The sequence below is a fragment of the Centroberyx gerrardi genome, chromosome 22, assembly GCF_048128805.1.
Source record: "Centroberyx gerrardi isolate f3 chromosome 22, fCenGer3.hap1.cur.20231027, whole genome shotgun sequence".
In the NCBI taxonomy this organism is placed as follows: domain Eukaryota; kingdom Metazoa; phylum Chordata; class Actinopteri; order Beryciformes; family Berycidae; genus Centroberyx; species Centroberyx gerrardi.
Genome location: NC_136018.1, coordinates 18,512,184 through 18,535,678, shown reverse-complemented (window position 1 = coordinate 18,535,678; position 23,495 = coordinate 18,512,184). Strand labels below are relative to the sequence as shown.

At 41.3% G+C, this 23,495-nt stretch overlaps 1 protein-coding gene across 1 annotated transcript; it reads left to right on the top strand.

Moving 5' to 3' along the window:
- The first annotated feature begins 5,291 nt into the window (after window positions 1–5,291).
- On the top strand, window positions 5,292–22,662 carry cul2 (cullin 2). The gene is made up of 21 exons (XM_071896915.2): window positions 5,292–5,532; window positions 6,830–6,968; window positions 7,513–7,615; window positions 7,737–7,831; window positions 9,991–10,096; window positions 10,346–10,428; window positions 11,199–11,295; window positions 11,692–11,802; window positions 13,389–13,551; window positions 14,490–14,614; window positions 15,203–15,310; window positions 15,588–15,647; window positions 15,741–15,869; window positions 16,209–16,295; window positions 16,595–16,747; window positions 17,735–17,812; window positions 17,920–17,986; window positions 19,619–19,821; window positions 20,243–20,344; window positions 20,459–20,575; window positions 22,062–22,662. Exons 2-21 carry the CDS (start codon window positions 6,850–6,852, stop codon window positions 22,191–22,193), a joined length of 2,238 nt encoding a protein of 745 aa, XP_071753016.1. The 5' UTR covers window positions 5,292–5,532; window positions 6,830–6,849; the 3' UTR covers window positions 22,194–22,662.
- Window positions 22,663–23,495: the final 833 nt, after the last annotated feature.

Below are 23,495 nucleotides of genomic sequence, written 5' to 3'. Positions count from 1 at the left end.
TGATAAAATGGCATACTCCCTCATGTTTTTGTGGTGGCATTAATGTTTTTTTATCTCAGGGGAATCTGTATCAGTGCATCACCAACTGTCAGTGTTTGGGTTGTGATACCCAGCACTCAAATCAATCAGGAAGCCCGGTGTTACCTGGCAGTATCATGTCATTCGGCGGCATATAATACTGATGAGGGCCATCTCCCATCTCCCCGGGGTACTGAAGGATGCTGGGTAGGGGCTGTGGTGTCGGTGTGCCAGCCATGGCCACAGACGGCATGCTCTGCATCCCCTCAGGCACGATCCGGATGGGACCTCCTGAAGTGAATGCGACTGGGAGGGAACAAAGGGTTGGGTTGTGGTCATTTTTACTTATTATGCTGTAATTAGCTTGAAATAAGGGCAAAGATAAATGTGTAAAATGTAACCTTGTCATATGCAGTAGTAGTGGAAGTAGTAAATAGTAGTAGTAGTAGTAGTAGTGGTAGCACAAGTAATAGTAGTAGTAGTAGTAACAATAGTAGAAGCAGCAGTAGTAGTGGTGGTAGTAAATGTTCTGCTTGCACACAGCCTTACTGTACTGGCCTTGGCTGGTCTGGTAAACAGCTGCAGGCATAGAGGGCCCTACTGGGAGGACATCACTTGGCTCAATTGGCTGTGCCGTCTCCTCTGTCTTCACTTTGTCAACTCTGGGAACAACTGAGGTCGCTGGTGGTGGCATCTCACTCTGATTTCTTCTGAGTAAGCAAAGATCAACATTCTTTACATACCCGCCTTTTTTTTTTTCTTCCGAAAAACGGGGGAGAAGTAAACCATGTAAGACAATGCAGATGTGGTCAGCATATACCTGGATATAGACTACTTACTTGTATTGTTGCCTGGAGGGAAGCTCTCTCTTTGTGGACATACTGGAAGAGGGAACTGCTTCTGAGCTGCCAATGTCTCTTGTCAGTATCTAAAAGAGGATTATCCTTTCACTGGTGAATAATAGCTTTTTGATCACTTAAACCATAAACTAAATTCATCACTCAAAACTGACAATACAACCAGTACCTACAGTATGTGCGATCCGTCAAGCACTGCTCGGCTTCTCCTCAATACTTTCCGTGGCTTGTCCTGCAGACCTGGGGGGGGGAGATAGTTGCAGTTATCCACTAGTGCTGCCTAATATGTATGCAATTCGTCAGTGTGATACAAATTGTATCGTATTGTACTGCAGATGGTTGGGGGTACATTAATGTTGGAAGGAGATAGTTGACTACAAACACCGTTTGTGGATGGCTCCCTCTGCTGGACAGGTGCGATATACAATGAATAGAAGCAGCCTGTTGCTCTTTTATCTCTATGGTTGCTCATCTGTAGTTAACTAGCAACACAGCTATTATCAACGAATGTTAGCTAAACAAGGCACTCGCCATAACATAGCCCAAGAGACCAAATTTGATTTCGTAGTAAGATAAAGCAATCTATTTACAAGCCATATAAAAATAAAAATAAATAAAAAATCACAGCAGAGCAGCATGTGGGAATAGCTGAGGTTCCCTCTAAACTGAAATGTATTTATCCAGTCACAATGACCAAATAATATTAGCTTGTCAGTCAGCAGTTATTGCTCCACTTTGTCTCCATAAATTTCACGTTAGTCCAAATAAGCGAGTTTCTAAGTTTTGGCATCAAATGATAGCTTATAAAACCCGAGACTATGCTATACGCTAGCTCAAGTTTTAGCGAACTGAAGCCCTAACGTTAGTACGTTAGCTAACGAATCAACTGTCAGCCACTGTTAGCAACTGACGTGGTCGGTAGCCTATACCATATTCTGGCTGGGACCCAGCGATGCACTCACGTCAAATTGTGTTGCCCCAGTTGTGTGAAACCTGGCGAGCTTGAATCAAGCAGAGTGAGTAAAACAATAGAAACTGAAAGTTGACAAAAAATTGCTTGGTTCATAAATTGCTGCGATACATTTTCTTCGTATGCATTTGAAAATGAAAACTACGAGGAACGTTCGGCATAAATCTCTCCGACGATTCTGATTGGCCAAAAGTTAGCTGTCTGAGACGGCTCTGTTAACTCTTTTTCATGGAGAACTCCACTCAAAAATCTCTCAGTTTAATGTTGCCTTGCTTGTCGGCAAAAAATGTACACCTGATAAAACATAACGTAAGACGAAGAATCGATAGGGTCTTCTGGTAAATTCGGCATATAGATGATACACCAAGCAACGATTAATCGCAACAGAATCTCAAGTCTTAGGAGTTGCTCCCATTGCTCACTACCGCCATCCACTGTGTTACCGAACAGTGGCAAATATGACTGGGGAAAGAATTTTCTATTGACTAAGTAACATTTAGGGGACGAAGAGCATGTAGACCTAAGCCATGTCAATAGCTGATGCTAACACTGATGTAATTTATTACTATGCTATAGCCTGTTTGCCATTCCATGTAAATAACTAGTATTGCTGTATATTTCTATTTCACTATTTTAATGATTTTAGCTTGTAGTTTTCATGCACTGGTGTTTTCTGGTTGTTGAATTAAGACATCAATTACATGCCTGACATGGGTTTTCTCCTCTTCATTCTACCACTGCAGCACGAAGTAGCTCTGTGCCACGTGTGACGACCCTCTCCGCCCTGTCTGCCTGTTACTTGGTTTGTGCGGCTGCTGTCTTTGCTGTCTGTGCAGGTACTGGAGGTGGGCGTGGCAGAGTGTCATCAGCAACACTGGCAACACCTGGGCCGTGTGCCAGCGCTCCTTCAAAAACCCTCTTGGAGCTCAGTTGCCGTGTGCTCTCCTCCCTGAGACACCCTTTGGTTTTTGGTTGGCGTTTGGCTTGTGTTTCTGCACCATACAACATTGCACCTACACACTTCCCCACTCATGCACTCACCTACACTGCTGATCTTACTGATTACACACACCACTGTTAGTTTAGGTTCTCCACTTATGTTATTCCTCAAACAATACATTGTTTGTTACGGTAATTGGCTTGGTTGTGTGCGTCTCCCTCTATTGTCATGGCCGTGCGGCCCGGTTTGTGACACACGTGATTCCTAAAGTAAAACATCAGCCAGCAATGACATGACAATTCACTTGATAAACAAATGTATTTATTGAAACATTGCATAGTTTTTTTTAACAAATAGGCTATACAATTAAGACACCCAAAGTTAATCCATGTAGCCTAATGCTCAGTCTCTAACTGAAAAGTAGTGAATGATGGCAATTACTTCATCCATATAAATATAGCCTAGTATTTACCATACAATATGAATAAATTAATCAAAAACAAAATATTGTTATCAACTGACTCATCACCCAATACAAGTGATAGGCTATATATCTCTGCTGATATGAGTTTAGCCTACCTGTTATCTTAAGAAAGTAGTGCTCAAGATCCAGCCACATCAATTTTGTGCACATACATTCATAAAACACATGACAAGCTAGCTAATACATATGTATTACATATATTTGTTTAAAGAAACCTCCCTTTGTGATACAGTATCTTTTTCCAAGATTACAACCATTTTTCCAAATGATATTAACGAAATTTAGAATTCCATATGGCTTTTGCATGTAGATTGAATGATTCACTGTATAATATCCTTATATGCATGTTGTTACCTTTTATCATTGAGACAGTTACCATCTAGTAGGATAGCATTATTAATTTACCAACAAGAGACAAACACTCCCATACCTTGTATGAGCCGAATGAGTCCATATGGTATGGCATCAAAAACAATAGCATATTCCTTTGCTGTTACTGGAATTCCACATTTCTGCAAAAATTCAGTGCAGCTATTGTTCATTGTTTTTAAACAGTTGATTCACAGACACATGAGGAGAGAAATTATGCTTGTATACAATTAACCAGTAGTAATGCTTGCCTGGAAGTTTGCCAGCTTATGGGGATCTTATTTAAGCTACATCAAAATTGCACTTTAGAAGAAGCTCAATGCCACTAATTTTATAAAAAAAAATAATATTTGGGATAATGTTCCATATTTTGCTTTTGGACTGAATGTAGTTTTTATCTATTTGACCTTAAATATTAATTGGCTGTTTTAAAATCTGGGGCATTTCAACCACCTTGATCTTGCCTATTACATAGAATACCTTTTTTCAAATAGTGTGGTTTATTTCTCCGAACAAAAATAAAGAGTTTGGAGTTGATCTCTTTTATTGTTGCATTGGGAACATCCACAGATGTGACAAATGTGGCAATTTATAGACAGGCCCCTGAACAACCAAGTCAAATCTTTTACCTTTTTTGGTCAAAATGTTATTACATCTTTTACAGGAATACCAGTGATATCCACCAATCTTCTTTAAGGCAAATACTTTTTTTTACATACAGACCAGACACAGAGGAGAAGATGTTCAAACAATCTAAAGCTTCCTTAACTTCAGATGCATGATGCAAGAAAATTGTGCAAGTTGACGGCACTTTTATTCTGTATCTGAATATTTGATACCACTGAATTCATATTTCTCAACATTTTGTGCCATTGTTTGTGCAACTAATAAATAGAGGAGTAGAGCTGCTGGGTTAATACCTTTATCTATCTTTAATATTTATGCAAAAATAATAGCAAACAACTTTGTGTAATAATTAATAGCCTTTGTTATGGGTCTCCAGTTATCTATCATGAGATGATCTTTGTTTGGCTTTGCCATTAGGTACATTAAACATTGGGACATAGAGGCAGGCAGTTTCCCTAGCTCAAAACCTTCTCTAAATACACAACATTAATTTATATAATTTTGAAACAATTTGTAAAACTCACTGAGCAGACCATATTTGCCTGGGGCTTTGTTTTCTTTAATTGAATAACGCTTGTTTGCATTTCCTTACAAGATATAGTTTCTTCACACATAGTCTTAAATCCAAGTGTATGCATTAGCCTCTTTTTTTGTAATTACTTCCAACCAAAAGCACTTGAATGCGTGACCAGTCGTATTCACGAGTTGTGGACTGGGAGGTTTGAGCTTACCAGGAGCACTTGAAGGCAGCAAATATAATAGGACATAGCTAACTGTTGGCCGAAGAAAAGTTATAGGTCGTCTGCCTTTTTACACTAGTATTTCGCTCTGAGGCTTGGTCCAGGTAGGTGGTGATCCGCACAGCTGAAATGAAAGCACATCGTGATCGGACTAAAACAGTTTACAGTAGTATCTAGTGATGAGTACATTCGAGAATTGTACACAATCCCTAAGAGGTTTCCGTAGTTTTAGCCGATACCATTTTAAAATAGGGATATTACCTACGGACTATGTGGTTTCGTGACTTCATTCTGAATGGGTTTTGTCCTACTTTTATATATAGGTGTAAATGGTATCTATGTTATTAAATAAACAGAAATTCCTCAAACAAGCTTTATGAAGATAAAACGTTAGTTCAATATACTCCTCCAGCTGATACAATGGTATAATCCAAGAGGTAGCGTAATGGAAGACCTGTAAGTGAGACAGATCAAGCCTGTGACAGCGGAGAAACTTGAGTTTTATAACAAGTAAATACTGTACAGAGGTACGTACTGTTCAAAACTTCTGGCTTGACCTCAGTAACTTGTTCTTGTTAACAATAATACCAGTGTTTGCCGTGCTGTCAGTGCAAATGTAGGGAAATTGCAACGAAGAAGCCCATTTGCTAATGATAGCTAGGCTAACTCCCTGCTAGCTAACTTGCTGCCTCCGCAGGTAAAACTGTATGGACTTTAGCAGGAAGAAGTAGCATGCTAGGTAGATGCTAGTTAGCCTGTTAGCTAGCCTTCCTATTTTGGGATTGGCATTTCGCTAGCTAGTAACTTACCATTTCCATAACTGTATGGTATAGCTTTCTAAGTAGGCTGTTTACTCAGTAACGGTAACACTCCACGGTATAAGATGGATGTCGGTTGATATGAAGTAACGAGCAAGGAAATTGTGCATGATGTTGCAATGTTTTCTGTGACGTTAAATCAACTGGTTTGAATGACGAGAAGCAACACAGGGCCTGGTTTCTCCTACTTATAGGTAACCTCAGAATCATTGTGTCACAGATAAACCCAAGTCTTACGGAAGTGTATACTGGTATATTCAGCAGTCTTGCAAGGCAAATCGCTCTGTTACAATTTTATTGATGTGTAATGGTTACCCCATTGACTGTGTACATTGTTGATGAGCGTTAATAGTGACAGCCCATGAACTTGACCACAATGTTTATATCATCTTTTGTTTGTCAGCTACCTTATTAATGTGAGCAGCTGATTTGAAATAGATTATTTATCATAAACCTAATTTCTGTTGACTTGGTTTGCATGTTGATGGAGACCTGTTAACTTTGCCCTTTATTCTAACAGCTGTGTAATGCACTCTTGATTGCTGTTATTGATGTTATTTAAAATCTTTATAATGGCAAATGTTGAGATTATTTGTATTGACTACATCATACACCATCTAGGGCTTCATACAAATAATCTGAAACACAGCAAAAGGGCACAAAAATGTTTTTGGTTGAGATTCAGTTTATTATATTTATTTTACTGCCTTGACAAGTATATCTATGTTTTTCCTTTGTGTGCAAAGTTTGGTACTGCTACTCAGGCCTAGACCAATAACCTGTTGAAACCTTTTCTTAGGCTATATTGAGTTTTTGCTTTAAGTTGCCTAAACTGCAAGATGCATATGTGGATTGGTACATTATGACAGACAAGACCAGTCAATTCTAGAAAACAGTATTAATCCATTACAATTGGTGATTTTATCCAGCCATGTGAATTTCTGTCCTCATTCATTCATTCATTCATTCATTCATTCATTCATTCATGTATTTATTGTTCTATCAGGCTAAAAGAGAAACCATACAATGTCCTTGAAGCCGCGGGTGGTGGATTTTGACGAGACATGGAACAAGCTACTGACGACAATCAAGGCAGTTGTGATGCTCGACTACGTGGAGAGAGCCACTTGGAATGACCGGTTCTCGTATCCTATGCAAACTTGCCCAGTATTTGAGTCTGTGATTTGAATTGCAGCACAAAAGTTTTCCGCTAAATTTCAGTACAGTGGCTATGGCCATGAATTGAAACACTTGGTCAGTACAATAAAGCAGCTGGCAGCATGCATAAGAGCTTATTGTATTAGACTTGTATAACACCAAATATGGCTAATTCAGATAGGCACTAGTAGTTTAGAGAGTTAGTTTACCAAGAGGGTGCGCAAAGATATGACTCATCAAATTAGCGCTGTCCCTGTATGTAATAATACTTCAAGTGTGGGATGTCAAAATGAAATGCAGAGCTATTAACTCCATTTGTATTTATTAGGGCTAGGGTACTGGCTAAGCATTAAATTTGACCAAACTGTAAAGTCATCTGTAGAGAGTAGCTGAGTAAAAAATATAATAATATACAATAATAATAAAAGAATCATAATTCAGATAATAATTCATATTAAAAGTTTAAGTACGTTTATAAAACAGAATGAAAACATGTTTATCCTTGTTATCTATTCTTAACTCTGACCCCAGTGACATTTATGCCTTGTGTGTTGCGTACCCAGAGCCCCTGGGTGAAAGATTGTACACAGAGACCAAGGTGTTTCTTGAGAACCATGTTCGGCAGTTGTACAAGGTAAACACTATCAGCAACTCTCCAGAGGCTGGCAAAGAACATTTGCAGAGTCTATTTTTTTTTTTGTTACCGCATTATGCTGCTTTCTGTAACAGCTGTCGCGCATCTGTGTGCATTTCAGAAAGTCCTGGAATCAGAGGAGAAGGTTTTAGTGATGTACCACAGATACTGGGAGGAGTACAGCAAGGGAGCGGACTACATGGACTGCTTATACAGGTAACATTACTCCATTTGACGTCCTCTGTTTCTGCTTGGTGATGTGATATACAGATATATACAGAATAAGCAAAAGAATCATAACCTTGGTAACAATAGTAATAAAAGGTAAAGACTGAGTTGTAAGCTAGTGAAGTGTGATTTGAGGGCTTTGAGGCCACTGTTCCAGACAGGACGTCTCAGTTGCATGGGATACTGTGTTCTGTCACGAGCGGCCTTTCAGCTTACAGTTGTTATTGTACACTTATAATATTACCTTGAAATGCATAGCGTGAAGTGCCAACAGCCATTTGGTGTGTCCTGATTCATTCTAAATCAATACCCCCTTGGAGAGGCGTCAGATCTATTTTTATGTGTACTTCCCACCAGACTGTGCCTGTGCATGCGTATGCCTTTGTGATTTATTGTGTCTTTGAGTGAGCGAGAGAGAGGAAGCGAGGCTGCTGACTTTAGTAGTAACATAGTAGCGCTCAACTCTTTATAGAGGAGAGGGTCACTTATTATCCTTCACCGACCTCCATGTGCATATACTTATGTATATAGGCATACTGTCAAAGATGAGTTATGATCCAGTGGAGGTTGGACTGAAGTATTTTGTCTTATTGCCACCTGAATCAAGTCAAAATGTTAACACCTCACGTCACTATCCCCCTCCTTCATTTTCAGGGTTATTTGGTACTCTACACTAGCCAGTCATTTTAGCAGTCATTTAGCACTTAGTCATGCTAGTGTTTTACACTTGTCAAAGCTCGAGCGTATGAGAGGAATGGGGGCGAGTGTCATCGCTGTCCCACTGATAGAAGCAGACAGCACAGCTGTGAAAACTACTTGTCATTTAAGCTGGATTGAGTCAGCCAACGGAGATCGGCGTGATGACAGCTGTCAAGTGTCTGTCTGTCAATCCGTCTGATAGCTGTCCTGCTGTTAGCCTACTCCTTGTTTCCTGTGAGATACATTAAAACACACCAGAGGTGCACCGATAGCATCTGTAGTATTGGGATTGACGGCGATCCATCAAGAAATGCTGCTATTTGTGAAGTTTGTAGGTATAGCACTTTCTTGCCATTAATGCCATTCTGTTTAATCTGGCCTAACCTTTACTGCACTGTTCTTTATCTGTTAACCTATTTTGAATAAGCTGTTTTTATCTGTGTACCTGTTCTGAATATGAATTTTTTTTATCTGTTAACCTATTCTGAATAAGATTATTTTGACCAGTGCAAAAACAACAAGAGAAGCTACATCCTCTATCCTATGTTATTGCTTTTTTATTATGAATGATCATAATTATTTTTTATTTGATTGAGGATTGTTATACAGTGGTCACTGCAGCATTAGATGTATAATGCATAACGAGGGCTTGTTAGGAGTGTGAAATGGTCAAGATGAGCTCTGACAGTAAGACTGCTGGTAGCTGAAGATATCCCTCAGTGTTATGAGGAGTTTTTCAGGTCTTTGAATGTGTCCCAGGACACATCAATAAGTGATGTGTCCTGGGACACATACAAAAATGTATTATACTAGCAAAAGAAAAAAAAGTAGTAGTTTAGAATCAAAAGTAGTTTCTTATGTCTATATGTTTTATATTTCACTTTTAATTGAAGTGTAATTGTTAGATTTGTATTAAAATGAATGTGTTTTACAATTGTTTACTTACATACGCCCATATTCTGCATGGCTGTATTAGGACAATGTTTGTGCCAAAAAGGCGTATTTCACTCTTTTGCCATTTTAAAAAAAGTTAACAAATATAATTCAACTTAAACTGTAGCAGTATTGTTTTTATAGTAATGCTCAATCTGGTAACACAAAAAGTTAAAATGTTGTGCTTAGTATGTGGTAACGGCAGCTGATCCAAGTTTAATCAAAATTTGTTTTGGCTCTCCTGTAAAATCTACTATAACGCACTTATGCCCCTTTGGCTCCAAGCCCTCGATAAATAAATGTAATTGATGCACTTCTTCCTGTAATTGTTTTATAAGAGGATAATACACACGCACGCACACACACACACACACACACACACACACACACACACAGACAGTACACAGTAGATGCCTACTACTTCAGCTGCTTGAGATGCAGTTGATGCATTACGGCATTATTTCTGCATTTACCTAAGTTGTTTAACACTCTCCCCAATCGCCCCCTTTGTTCAGGTATCTCAACACTCAGTTCATCAAGAAGAACAAGCTAACGGAGGCAGACCTACAGTACGGCTACGGAGGAGTGGACATGAACGAGCCGCTCATGGAGATTGGAGAGGTACGGTCTCTGATTAACACACTGGTAGAAAATGCAACTCAGCTGAAGCCTTTTCAGATGGTAGACGTCCCTGCACGCCCACACATCCACACCCAACTGGGTTATTAAATCAAAGTAAGGAGAGCTGTGATGAACTTCTGTGATCCAGCACCCAGGTCAAGATGTCACCTTATACCGCCAAACTAGAATGGCCTACACCAGGATCTGTCTGTGTTGTGCTGATATCCTGTATTGTCTTTGTCGTTGCAGTTGGCGCTAGATATGTGGAGGAAGCTCATGATCGAACCCCTCCAGGCTGTCCTGATCCGGATGCTGCTGAACGAAATCAAAAAGTTAGTTTTTCACACAAGCCGAGCCACCGGTGGTTATTTTGTGAAATGTGCTTTTCATTGTCTAACACGCATAATGAATATGTCTAGCTGTCTGATTTTGGAGAGATAAGAGAAATTATTTATTTTCTGCTGCGCCTGTTGCCCCACAGCTTTTATTAGTTAATTAGTTTGGGACTTCACCTGCTTTGCTCATGTCTTGTCCATGCATTTTTTTTTATTATTATTATTGCAAAGCCTGGGTTCAGATCTTGTGCACTGGTAAATGTCTGGACATTTGGACTCATTGGGCTGCAGTACTTAGTAGGGTTGGGTTCCATCAGCTGGTTCCAAGTTAGCAAAATACCCGGATTCGTTAATCCCCAAGTGGAACGAATCCTCTTATTGAATCCCCTGTCCCCGCTGATGATGTCATATGCTTGCGTCCCCAGTCCCCATTTCCCAGTGTGTTTGTCAACATGGGGGATCGACACGCGCATTCGAAAGCTTGGCACACTTCTGGCAAAATGCAATATTTTGTGGCACTGTTCTGTCGACTAAGTGTGATGAATAAGCACTTATCAATGCAGCATAAAAGTTAACCAGTGGCGTGTTTTTTCCCCCCAAAAAAGTATGTAAAAAGTTTCGATAAGAGATTTGAAGGATTTGGATTCTAGCCTAGTATTTAGCCTCTACTCACACAAAACGGTGTGTTCCCACCATGGTGATATTAATTTAAGTAATCACTAACACTGTAAAAAGATCAATCCTAACACCAGCTTCTTTTCTTCCAGTGACCGTTGCGGCGAGGACCCCAACCAGAAGGTAATCCACGGGGTCATCAACTCCTTTGTTCATGTTGAACAGTACAAGAAGAAGTTCCCGCTGAAGGTGAGACAGCAGCACCTCCTCTGATGCTCTCCCAATGGATCAGAGTTGCACTGTGCTGTGTTTTTTTACATCTATCTTTCCGACTATTTATTCAGCTATTGTTGATGTTGATCTGGCCAAAATCCAAAACCAAGATCCCAAATCCAAAACTTGCATAAGAAAGAGATCGCTCAGTTTCTGCTCCTAGGCATACAGCTGCCATTATTTCTAATGATTCCTCCTTCATCTCATCATTTCCTGTTTCTGTGTATTGTCATGATCACATCATCACATGATTATTGTGCACTGTTCCCTGATGACTGCGGACTATGTAAATAATGCAAGCGTCCATCTAGGCTTATGTATGACTGCGTGCGCCAGATCATGTGTGATCCACGTTCTCTTCCTGTGTTTCAGTTTTATCAGGAAATCTTTGAAGGGCCATTTCTGACGAAAACAGGAGAGTATTACAAACAGGAAGCCTCCAATCTACTGCAAGAATCCAATTGCTCACAGTATATGGAAAAGGTAGGCTGGATGGAGAGATAGATGTTTCCTTGTGGGGGGGGGGGGTATTCTACTTGTATCGAAGAACCCAGAGACGTAGCCCAGCTGCTTTGCTCATAGTCAGTGTTTTGTTGGGGTTCTGATGACACCCACAGTGCAGCCAGCTGCGTGTGCTTGTGTGCGTCCATCAGATGAGAGTACGTTCACCAGGGCCTGTGTGTGTGTGTGTGTGTGTGTGTGTGTGTGTGTGTGTGTGTGTCAACTGCCAGGTCATGTCAATCTGGTGACATAAGAGTTTTAATCTGAGTATTAGCCGTACCGTTAACCCGCCAAGAGCGAGATCACAGACCCCTGGATAACTTCACACATTATTGCCTCTCTCTCTCTCTCACACACACTCTCTCTCTCTCTCTCTCTCTCTCTCTCTCTCTCTCTCATTCTGTCTCGTTCTCTCACTCTCTCCCGTTCTCTCACTCTCTCCCGTTCCCTCTCCACGCACTGCAAATCAGTGCCAATAATCAGATTTCTCTGATAGATTTATCCCTCTGGCCTGTAAACAGGATAATCAGCCAGGCTTAACCCGGCACCAGGGCAGTGTGCTGGGTTCTTGCCTTCCTTCCTTATCTTCCGTCATGCTGCCGAGCTGAAACCTCTGTAAAGATTGATATGTGATATGACTGTGCAGGAGCAGTCCTGGGCCGTACAGTACAGTCCCCTCCTGTCTGGACAGGCACAGTCGCAATGTCTTATCTGACCCAGTATACGCCCTGTTGGGACTCGGGAGGCTGTTTCTTTCTCCTAGTTGCGCTCACATTCTGTGTGTGTGTGTGTGTATGCTCACAAACACATGCACACCCAGTACTACACTGCGACTCACATGGCTGAAAAACCTCAGCTGCTCTTTCATTGCAGGATAACTTTACAACAAAGCTGGTTCAGGGTATCTGTGAAAGTCTGAAAAAGTTAAATTTAAGTTAAGTTAATTTAAGTTAAATTTAAGGCCTTTAAAAAGTAATAAAATGTCTTAAATACAGCTGTTAGAGGTCTTTATTTTTCACCATGTAATACAGTTTTAAGTTTCATTTTGATGGAGCCAACAAAATGGGCAAACGTTAATGTGTAGTTTCACTAATGAAATGAATGGGACTAGCAGTAGTATCACTTTTATTTTCTTATGCTGTATTACATTACTTGCACTTCCAGCTGGTCACATTAAATTTGACCCACAAGATATTTTGTTTTGTTTTCATTACATCTGCTTTAGTAAACATAATTGGACATCATCTTCCCAAACAATAAATTTTCGGATGCTCTTATTCTTATTCTGCCCATTTCTAGTCAGAACTTTTATTAGCTGTATTCAATTGGAAATGGTCTGTTTTTGCTTTTTGTTTCTTTATTTTGATCGGCAAATTGGTCTTAAATCCAATTCCAGGATTAAAAAGTCTTAAATTTGGCTTTCTGAAACCTGCAGATACAGTGTAATTATCGTGATTTGTTGGTATTCTGACATATTTTGTCGACAGGGAGCCAGCCTTGGGTGTCTTGCACTGTACCAACAAATCTCTCCCTCTCATCCTTCTCTCGTGCTCTTTCACCTCCTCCAGGTCTTAGGGCGGTTGAAAGACGAGGAGGTGCGATGTCGGAAGTACCTGCACCCCAGCTCCTATGCCAAAGTCATCCACGAATGCCAGCAGAGGATGGTGGCGGATCACCTGCAGTTCCTCCACGGGGAGTGCCAGAACATCATCCGGCAGGAGAAGAGAGAGGGTCAGTCCACACCTGTCCTCATTGTTTTCCATCCCCTGTTTTCCTCTCATGCAAATCCCCCCCACCCCCTACACGCCCAACCATGTTTCAGAACTAGACCTTTAGGCTTCCTCTGTAACCGAGTGGCTTAACGGTATCATTCTCAATCAGTGTGCGATGGAGTAAGCTCAGATGTTCCTTTTTAGGTTTAGCTTAAATGTGCGGCACTCAACATCAAATGAAAAGATTAAATTCACAGGAATTTTAGAAATCAGTCTAAAATCTTAATGCAGTTTGACTTTAGGTAAGTGGATATTTTTTGCCATCTTTTGCCAATTTTTTTACCGTTTTTTGTGCCATTTCCAAGCAATTAATAATTAGGTGTACCTTAATTTAGTTAAGTTTAGTAATGAGTTTTAACATAGGAATTCTCTTATTAAAATGGTTGAAAAGTACTAGTCTTTCCATGCCAGGGGAATGTCATAGCTTCCCCAATTGAATGGGGTCAAATTTTGGGCCGGGCCTGGTCTGTTTTGGCAGTCAGTCTTGCTCCGATGAAGAGCATGAAGCTCCAAACAGCACATGTGTAGCTGTTTAATAAATTCATACACCTTGGAAGTAATGTGCAGACTCTACATCTGTTTCATACTTTGAATTCTGTCTGGCACCTGGTTAAGCCTGGGATGTGCATGTTTTTACTCTGCTCACCCGCTCACTCTGTACCCATTTACACCTTCACTGTACATGGTTTAAATCCAATAAAATACCACACAAGGATTGACTACCCGCTCTAGTGTAAAGAGAACATAATTATGTTTGTCCAAGCTGCAGCTGAAGCTGTCCAAAAGATACTTCTCAGACCTGCAGTATCGATTTTGCATGTAGTGAATGAATTATACACGCACACAGACCATGTGCAGCTGTGGGAGTGGGAACTAACTGTGTGTCTCTTTGTCCAGACATGGCCAACATGTACACCCTGTTGCGGGCCGTGTCGAGCGGTTTACCTCATATGATCCAGGAGCTGCAGGTCCATATCCACAACGAGGGCCTCCGAGCCACCAGTAACCTCTCTCAGGAAAACGTTAGTACTACAGCACTCTGTGTGTGTGTGTGTGTGTGTGTGTGTGCCCGTGTGCCCCTCCCTTTGTGGAGTATAAATCCAATTCATGATACCTCACAGCAAGTATGTTGAGTGTTTAGCAGGGAGAAAACATTTCCACTATAATTTTTTCTTTATACCTGTGAGGGCTGAAGGTAATTATAGTTTTACTTCCACATCTGTGCATGTTTTGGTTCTAGCACAAGTTGTTATTGTTGTTATAAGTTGTCATAAAACTTAAATTTAGCTTGATTTGACAGCTTAAGTTGATGTTTTCATGGTAAAACCATTACACTACAAACATTTCCCTGCACTTGTTATTACTTGTGTTTTGGGCTAAATGTTAATATTCTCATATCACTTTTTCTCCCACAGAGGTGGCAGAGTTCTGTCTGTAGTGGCACATTGCTTTAAAATGGACATGGGGAAAGGCTGCAGTGAATTGTGTGGCAATCACTTTGACTATTGATACTATACAAATGTATAAAAATGTATTTTTGTCTGCTAAGCTTTAGCCGCACATCATTCCTGTACTAATGCATCTTTGTCTTTCTCCTCTGACTCCTCTAGATGCCAACCCAGTTTGTCGAGTCGGTGCTGGAGGTTCACAGTAAATTTGTTCAGCTCATTAACACAGTTCTGAATGGAGATCAGCACTTCATGAGTGCACTTGATAAGGTATTAACCCCCTGACTCCAAAGGCCAGTGCTTAGTGGAACAGCACAGGAATTACTCATAACAAGATACAGCCACTAGATGGCAAAAGTGAGGAGGTTGTTGACAAGCTCCCTTTTCCCAATATGATTATCTGTTCTATAAAAAAAATTACTGTTAGCTTATTAGAAGGTAGTTAAAAGTGGAATTAGGCAACATGTTTGAAAGTCTTTTTCATCATTGCAATTGTGTGCCTCAATCTGTCATGTGTTGTTTGTTTGATTTGTTCTCTCTTTCTCAGGCTTTGACGTCTGTGGTGAACTACAGGGAGCCCAAGTCCATCTGCAAAGCCCCTGAACTGGTGAGTGTACACACACATGTATACACACTCACTCACACATATATACACAGGGCCTTGACCTGGTCTCGTCCCCCCTGGTGTCCCTCTGTACAGCTGGCCAAGTACTGTGACAATCTGCTGAAGAAGTCTGCAAAGGGAATGACGGAGAACGAGGTGGAGGACAAGCTGACCAGCTTCATCACAGTGTTCAAGTACATAGACGACAAGGACGTCTTTCAGAAGGTGACCTAGACTGCACTGATTTAGACCGAATTAAATCTCATACCAATTTAGAAAATTGTTATAAAAACATATTTGTTTTCTCTGACGGTTTCTTGCGACATTCTGATGTACAAACTTTGACCGGGAGATGGGTTTTGGGCTTAAAATAGTTCAAGAAATATTAGTCTTGTAGCGTGTGTGCATTTTTAGTATCTTCAATAGTCTCAAAATACACAACACTACAATAATAGATTTGTCCATCCATCACCAAAGTGTCTCTTCTCAGTGCTGATTTGGAAATATCCCAGTGTATATTTGTTGTTTGTTTGAAGTCTTGTGTTTTTTTTCTGGTTTTCACAGTTTTACGCCAGAATGCTAGCAAAGCGGTTAATACACGGCCTATCATTATCAATGGACTCAGAAGAAGCCATGATCAACAAACTAAAGGTAAACGTACAACTGAAGGAAACAAAAAAAAACACTTGCCTTGTGTTTCACAATGCACCTCAACAAAAAGTCACTCAAACTCTGAATCTTAGCGAGGAGTGGAACCGGTCCACAAAGCATGTGATTCATTCGACCCCCTGTGGTTATCCGTCATCATGTGTAATATTTGCGAGCGACCACAAAGGACACACTCATAAAAATCTTCCTCGCCTCTCTCCCTCCTTCCTCTCACCTTGTCCTCTCTGTGACCCCTCTGGCCAAACTTTCTCCCCCCCCTCCCTCCCTTCTTAATCCTGCAGCAAGCTTGCGGCTACGAGTTCACGAGCAAACTCCACAGAATGTACACAGACATGAGCGTGAGCGCCGACCTCAACAACAAGTTCAACAATTTCATCAAGACCCAGGAGACGGTGGTGGACCTGGGCATCAGCTTCCAGATCTACGTATTACAGGTGAGGTGGAGGAGAGGATGGAGGATTGGCTGAGCATTTATGGAGAAATCTCCCATTGATGTAAAAGAAGTGTTGGGAGAGAGTGGGTTTGTCAATGGGGCTATCAAGTAGACAACTTCTATAACAGTTATTTGGTTGAATTAGACCACTGACACCTACAGAAAACTCAACAGGGAGTGCTTGTGTCCCAGAAACCCTTTCAGGATCGGACAGTGCATTGACTTTGCAAAGTTGTTAATGTTTTGGTCTGTAAGAATCTCATTTGTTGCTGTTGTGTTTTTCAGTCTGCCAGTAGGTCAAGTTATTGATGAGGCAGAGCCAGGAGGATACATGAGGACAGGACAGCTAGAGCTGTGCCCAGTGTTACTAGAAGTGTTTAATACCACTGCTATTACTACTACCACCACCACCAGTATTATGGTTTTAATTATTGCATATATTCAAAGTGTAGAAAAGGAAAGATGATAGGGAATAGGGTTAGGAGGAAAATGAAACAAAAAAACTGAATTGCAAGTCATGGTAGTTTCAATCAAACAATCATTTTTGTTTATATTAAATTAGTAGTAATCATACAGATTACTTCTGTCATACATTTCTTTTAGTTTTAGCTGCTACTGTCATAGAGTGACAGCCACTATCAGCATACGTCATAGTGAACACTGACCAAATTCTCATCCATTCAAGAAATTAAGGTCTGGAAAAAGTATGTAATTCAGAAATGGAAATTTTGTAGGAACCCTGGTTATTGAAATGACATTTAATCAGCAAAACATGTTCCGGGATTGCGTCCAGACTACATAGAATCACAACGTGAGCCTGTCCACTTGCATATCTCATTTTAAAAATCTGATAGTAATGAGACGGAAATCAGATTTTTGTGCATCCAGATCCGTCACCTAATGATAAATCAGGAAAGGCCAAGTGTCCATGTTGTTTCTCACCTTTCCAGTCTAACTCTGTGATGTTGTGTCTGTCATGTGGTTGCAGGCCGGAGCCTGGCCTCTCACACACGTCCCCTCCTCCACTTTCGCCATCCCCCAAGAACTAGAGAAGAGTGTACAGATGGTGAGTTGACTCCTCTGGGAGACGGCTGATGTGTCGATTGCAGAGGTTCATACTAACATGAGAGGAGGGCGTTGTGGAGTAATTTCTGGCTTTGCTTTCCTTTACAGTTTGAGTTGTTCTATAATCAGCACTTCAGCGGGAGGAAGTTGACCTGGCTGCACTATCTCTGCACAGGTAACACAAACACACACACACTTAAAGCTGATCTTCATGTGAAAATGCACATCATCATCTTAAATCACAAAGTGGGGCATTTTTGTGTGCATTATCAATAGAATATGCAGATAGAAATATATCTGTGACAGTACTGATGAATAGTAGTGCGCCAATAATCTGTCAGGATCCAATTCACAGATTTCATATGGAGCTATCCATGCTGGGACTCAGTTGAAGTAAAAGTTCTGAATAGGATTACTGTATGCTCCAAAGGAAGTTTTCATCCTAAATAAATTGGTGCTATTTTAATTTTGGACTACAGGAGAGCGTAAAACTGCATCTGTTCCTCATAGGTGACAATGACAAAGAGTGCATACAGCACAGCAGCAGGCAGCATTTGCTAATCCATGAAATCAGAGTGCTAAGACTGTGCTAACAGCATTCTCGGTGTTCACGGCATACCCTGGGCCCAATCCCCACAAACACAGCAATTAAAGGCTCTAGGCTTAATCCGAACAAATACGATTCCTAGAGAGAATACAAGACAAGGTGTATTACCTTCTGCAGCTCAGCCTACAGAGGAGGCTTTTCAGCTCTCAGGAATGTGGATGCTGTAGCCGTCGAGTGTGACACCACAGGTTGCAGGACACATTAAATAGCAGATCCGTGAAGTTACCAGAAGATTGTGTTTAGGGAAAACGGCCGTTGAAGTGACGATAAAACTGATGACAACACTATCCCGCACCACGACAACTGCTTTGAATTGTCTGGCTGCTTCACTTTCCTGCCCGATGGCCCTGTGTTTCAAATGAGCTGAAAACCTTTCAGGGTTCTAATTTGAATCACAAATACAAATCAAATTAAACCTACACTGTTTGAATAGTTGAGCGCAAAGACTAGCTTTGGGGAGCTGTCAATTATACCTGATGTTGCTTCCAGGCTTCTTTGCTTAAAGTCTTATTAATTTTTTTTATGTAATAATCAGATATTGCTTTGGACTACGCATAGTTTATGGTAAAATCTTTGTAGTTATATAGCAGCTAAATGTAGCAGTTGCAAATGCTAAATGAATGGGAGTCATGAGGGAAACTTTGATATGTCTCAATTTTTGGGGAAAATGAATGACTGTGATTTAGCCTGCATCAGCTTGTGATGATTCATATAGATAAGAACTGCAATTTTAGGTGCTGATGATTTAAAACACAACACTACAGCACTTTCAGCAGTATATAATTAGTGTGTATGGAAAGGAAGTGGAGCAACTGGCCAATACAATCCAGTCCTGCATAGAGCTGGCTGGTGATGCATTGGATAAGGATTTGATAAAGACTGATGAAATGACAATGACTGAAGAGAAAAGCAGTAAGTCAGCAGTTACAAAAACAGTGATGTCAGCCTCCTCTCTTATCTACCTCCCACAGTCTTGATGTAATAAGAATAAAAAGTAAAGATTCAGTACAGTCACAAGGTGCAAGGCATTTGCAAGCTACAGCAAGCTTCACTGTAAAAGTGCAAATCTCAGCCTTAATGATGTCAGACAGGGTTGTGAATTATGAAGGTTCATAATAAAAGATACTGCTCAGTAAACAGCAGACATCTGACGAATGCTAACGTTGGTATCACCATGCATCTGTCCCCTCCCACAACCAGGTGAGGTGAAGATGAACTACCTGTCCAAGCCCTACGTTGCCATGGTGACCACCTATCAGATGGCCGTGCTACTGGCCTTCAACAACAGCCAGACGGTGGCCTACAAGGAGCTGCAGGACGGCACCCAGATGAACGAGAAGGAGTTGCAGAAGACCATCAAGTCTCTGCTGGACGTCAAGATGCTCAACCACGACTCGCAAAAGGTCGGCCAGCCAGAGTGTGGAGGGGTGGGGGGTCAAAGGTCGGCGCTTTCTAGTGCAACAAGTGGAATATGACGTAGACCTCACAGTTGAGAACCTCTCTTGGCACTGTGTTTTGTATTGCTGTCGTTGGTAATGGGTATTGCATGAAGAGGTATATGTGTACACAGAGACAAATTCCAAGCAACCTTAGCTGATATGGCAAGAAACTATTGAAACTTGTATTATAAACTTTTCTATCACGGTATCTGGCAATGTACTGTGAAGATGTAACAGGGAACCAAGGAGAAGTGTGACAGCACAGCATGACTCTTGTCAGTTTTGCCACGTACCTTGCCACTTTTAGACATGATAATCAACCTTTATGGATGTATGATTTTGAATTTTCAACTTACAAAAGGATATCTTCCCCCTTTGCTCACAGGAGGAAATTGAAGCAGAGTCCACGTTTTCACTAAATATGAGTTTCACCAGTAAAAGGACAAAGTTCAAGATCACGACGTCGATGCAGAAAGACACGCCACAGGTTAGACAAATGGTTGTCCTCCCTCCTCGATCCGTTCGTAAACTTTCCACTGTGGTGCACGCCTGTATTGACTGCATATCTCAAGGCTTGTTCATGTCTCTGTCCCACCTTTAGGAGATGGAGCAGACGAGGAGCGCCGTAGACGAGGACCGCAAAATGTATTTACAAGCTGCTATAGTGAGAATCATGAAAGCCCGCAAAGTGCTCCGACACAACGCCCTCATCCAGGAGGTGGGTGGACATTTTGTGGATGACGACTTGATTTCTTGTTAATTTCACAATTTGGGGCAAGGAGAAAGATCCTTCACCACAGATGAAGGATTTATTGGCAATCTGGGAATACGAGGAGGAGGAGGGGCAAGGTGTGTAGATGGAGGGTGGAGGGAAGGTAGGGCAGTAAAACATGCTGTGGGCCTCAGCATAACAAATGGCTACCTTCAAAAGAGGCACAAAGAAAGGTAGTATTAGAAGGGTGGGGTGGAGGAAGAGGAAGGACACAGTAAGTCAAGCATGCATATGTATATATCTATATGAAGGCAGTCTGCTATTGTGTATGTCGGTGGTGAATTCCCCAGCGGTGAGGTAAGGCTGCTATGACAGAGGGATGTGTCAGGAATGACTCCCTCCCCCCTCCTATCCCTCTCTCCCTGGGACCATGTTGGAGCATGCCTTCCCTGGAAGAAGCACCTTGCTCAGCTGTCAGCTCCAACACAAACACACACACACACGCACATGTTTCAGATGTGCTAGAAACATGCCTTTAGACACACACACACTTAATTTACCATGTCCATGAATTTTGAAATCAAAACTGCGTGGGAACCCTGTCTTCTTCTAGCACCACTTCCAGTCTTTTCTCCACCCTGTTGTATTTAGGCAATTCCAAGTCATTTGTTATGCTGGGACCCACAATACGGGCTTGTTTGTCTGTTTTGCTGTCCCCGCCTTCCCACCTCTTGCCTTCTACACATACCTTGCCCCGCCTCCCCGCATTCCTGATTTGCAATTAACCTCCAGTCCCAGGCTCGGCACAGATTGGGTAAATAGCTGAGCCGGTTGCCTGGGGGAAGCTCTGATGTGTTCATGGATCTCCTCCTTTACTATCTGGTGTGTTTTCTGAGGAGAGCCGGCTATCGCTGCCGCCCGCATGGGAACAATTGATGGAGCTCTGGGCCTCTAGTTCAGAGCTGTGGTTGGGGGAGAATTGAGTATCGACAAGGCTGACAGTCTGGATGCATTTTACACACCACAAACTCTGCTAACTATTTCACGGTGAATTGTTTGGTTTCACAGTCAATAGTCCAAACTGGTGCGCTGTTGGGTAAAGACAAATGTTATATAGCATCCTAACCAGGGATGTAGTGGAGGATAAACCCACCTTTTTAGGCTGACAGAAATTTTTATTAGCAAAATTTATAGTATACATCATATTAAGTAGTATCAAACCAATGCATGTTATATGAAGATGGGGTGTTTTAAGGACAAAAAGCATAAATTAATGCTTTTCTTAAAATATATTTGATGATCACCAACTGGGGGTCATAGTTTATCCACCTTTTTATTTACCACTGCATCACTGATAATAACCACAACATAATTGCTCCAATGTACTTAATATTGATGATATAAAAGTCATAGAGCAGGTCTGCATGGTAGAATCCTTTTGCCTCTGTATGTATCATTAGAGTAATTGTTTCTCAACCCTCTCTGTCCGCAGGTCATCAACCAGTCCAAAGCCAGGTTCAACCCCAGTATCAGCATGATCAAGAAGTGCATCGAGGTGCTCATCGACAAGCAGTACATCGAGCGGAGCCAGAGCTCGGCGGACGAGTACAGCTACGTGGCATAAACGGAAAGAGCCGAGCCAGGGAGCGCCTACACATTAACACCCGCCCATCTGAACGACCGGCTGACGCAGGTTTAAAACGTCAAAAAAAAAACAAAACAAGAAAAAAAAAAACAGACTCATTCATCTATTTCGTTTTTGGACTGTCGCTGTCTGGCGTGATCACCGTCCGGGGACCGAAGCAGGACTGGTGCCTCCATCTCGGATTTAAACAAAAAAACAAAAGGTCGCCGAATCACGTCAGACAGCCAACGGACACCACCACCCATAGGACCCTCCCCCCCCGACCCCACCCCGACCCCACCCACCTTCTGATTTTAAGCTGTTTACAACATCACCAGTGCCACGCACCCGTGCGTCAATGAAATAAAAAAGAAAATGCCTATAGCTACTCGAGCGGAAAGAGCTGATAAACACATTAGTCGACTTAACCGAAAACCGACAAAAAAAAAAAAGCAACAAAAAAAAGAAACCGGGAAAAGAGCGAGATGTGACATCAATGACACGTTGGTGGCTAGACAGATAAAAAACCATGCTTTCTTTTCTCACGTTTGCAGTTGTTGTGTGTTTATTATTTTTTCTTTCTTTTTTTAAATGTACCGAAGTTAGGAAAAAAAAATATTGTAATAAAACTGGTATACTGACTATTGTATCTACTTTAAAATGTAAAGAAAAAAAATTGAGGTGACAAACATGATCCTGCTGCTTGTCAAATAAATAAATAAAAACACTGAGGGGTTTTATGTAAACATTTGTCATGCGTATCCATGTTTCAGTGATTGCGGCTGTTGGTTTTTGATTAATGTACACACTATATCATCATAAGGGATCTGCACCCATTTTATTTAGTTCATTGTAAGAGCCAAGACTGAGACTCATAGGTTACATCAGGCAGGTAGAGGTAAAATAATGTCCAACTCTTCTCATCATGCTGTTTGGGGGGCTACTGTTTCCTCTGTTTACCTCTAGGGGGAGTATTAGAATTGGGACTGTGCTATCCTGGAGCGGTGGTTCTCAAAGTGGGGTCCAGGGACCACCAGGGGTCCTTGAGCAGCTTCCAGGGTGTCCCCAACAAAAGCAAGAATAGTTTAATTTCACTACATGTTCATGAAAAATGACCCCATCAGAGAATGTATAAAAATGATAAATCATACTCACCACTGTTTTCTCCTCACGAACAGTGTAAACAGTCCTACAATTCAATACCAAAAAAGAAAAACCTTTCCATATGGGACAAAATCGTATTAAATTGGTGTCAGTGGCTTAATTTGGGTCTGTGAAAGTTGGTAGTGGTAACACTGAGGT

Bases quoted from the DNA above. Each gene is read 5' to 3' on its own strand.
- cul2 (XM_071896915.2), top strand. From the start codon at position 6,850: ATGTCCTTGAAGCCGCGGGTGGTGGATTTTGACGAGACATGGAACAAG. The intron at 7,832-9,990 runs GTAACATTACTC...CCCTTTGTTCAG, and splicing joins TACATGGACTGCTTATACAG to GTATCTCAACACTCAGTTCA. The intron at 10,429-11,198 runs GTTAGTTTTTCA...CTTTTCTTCCAG, and splicing joins CTGCTGAACGAAATCAAAAA to TGACCGTTGCGGCGAGGACC.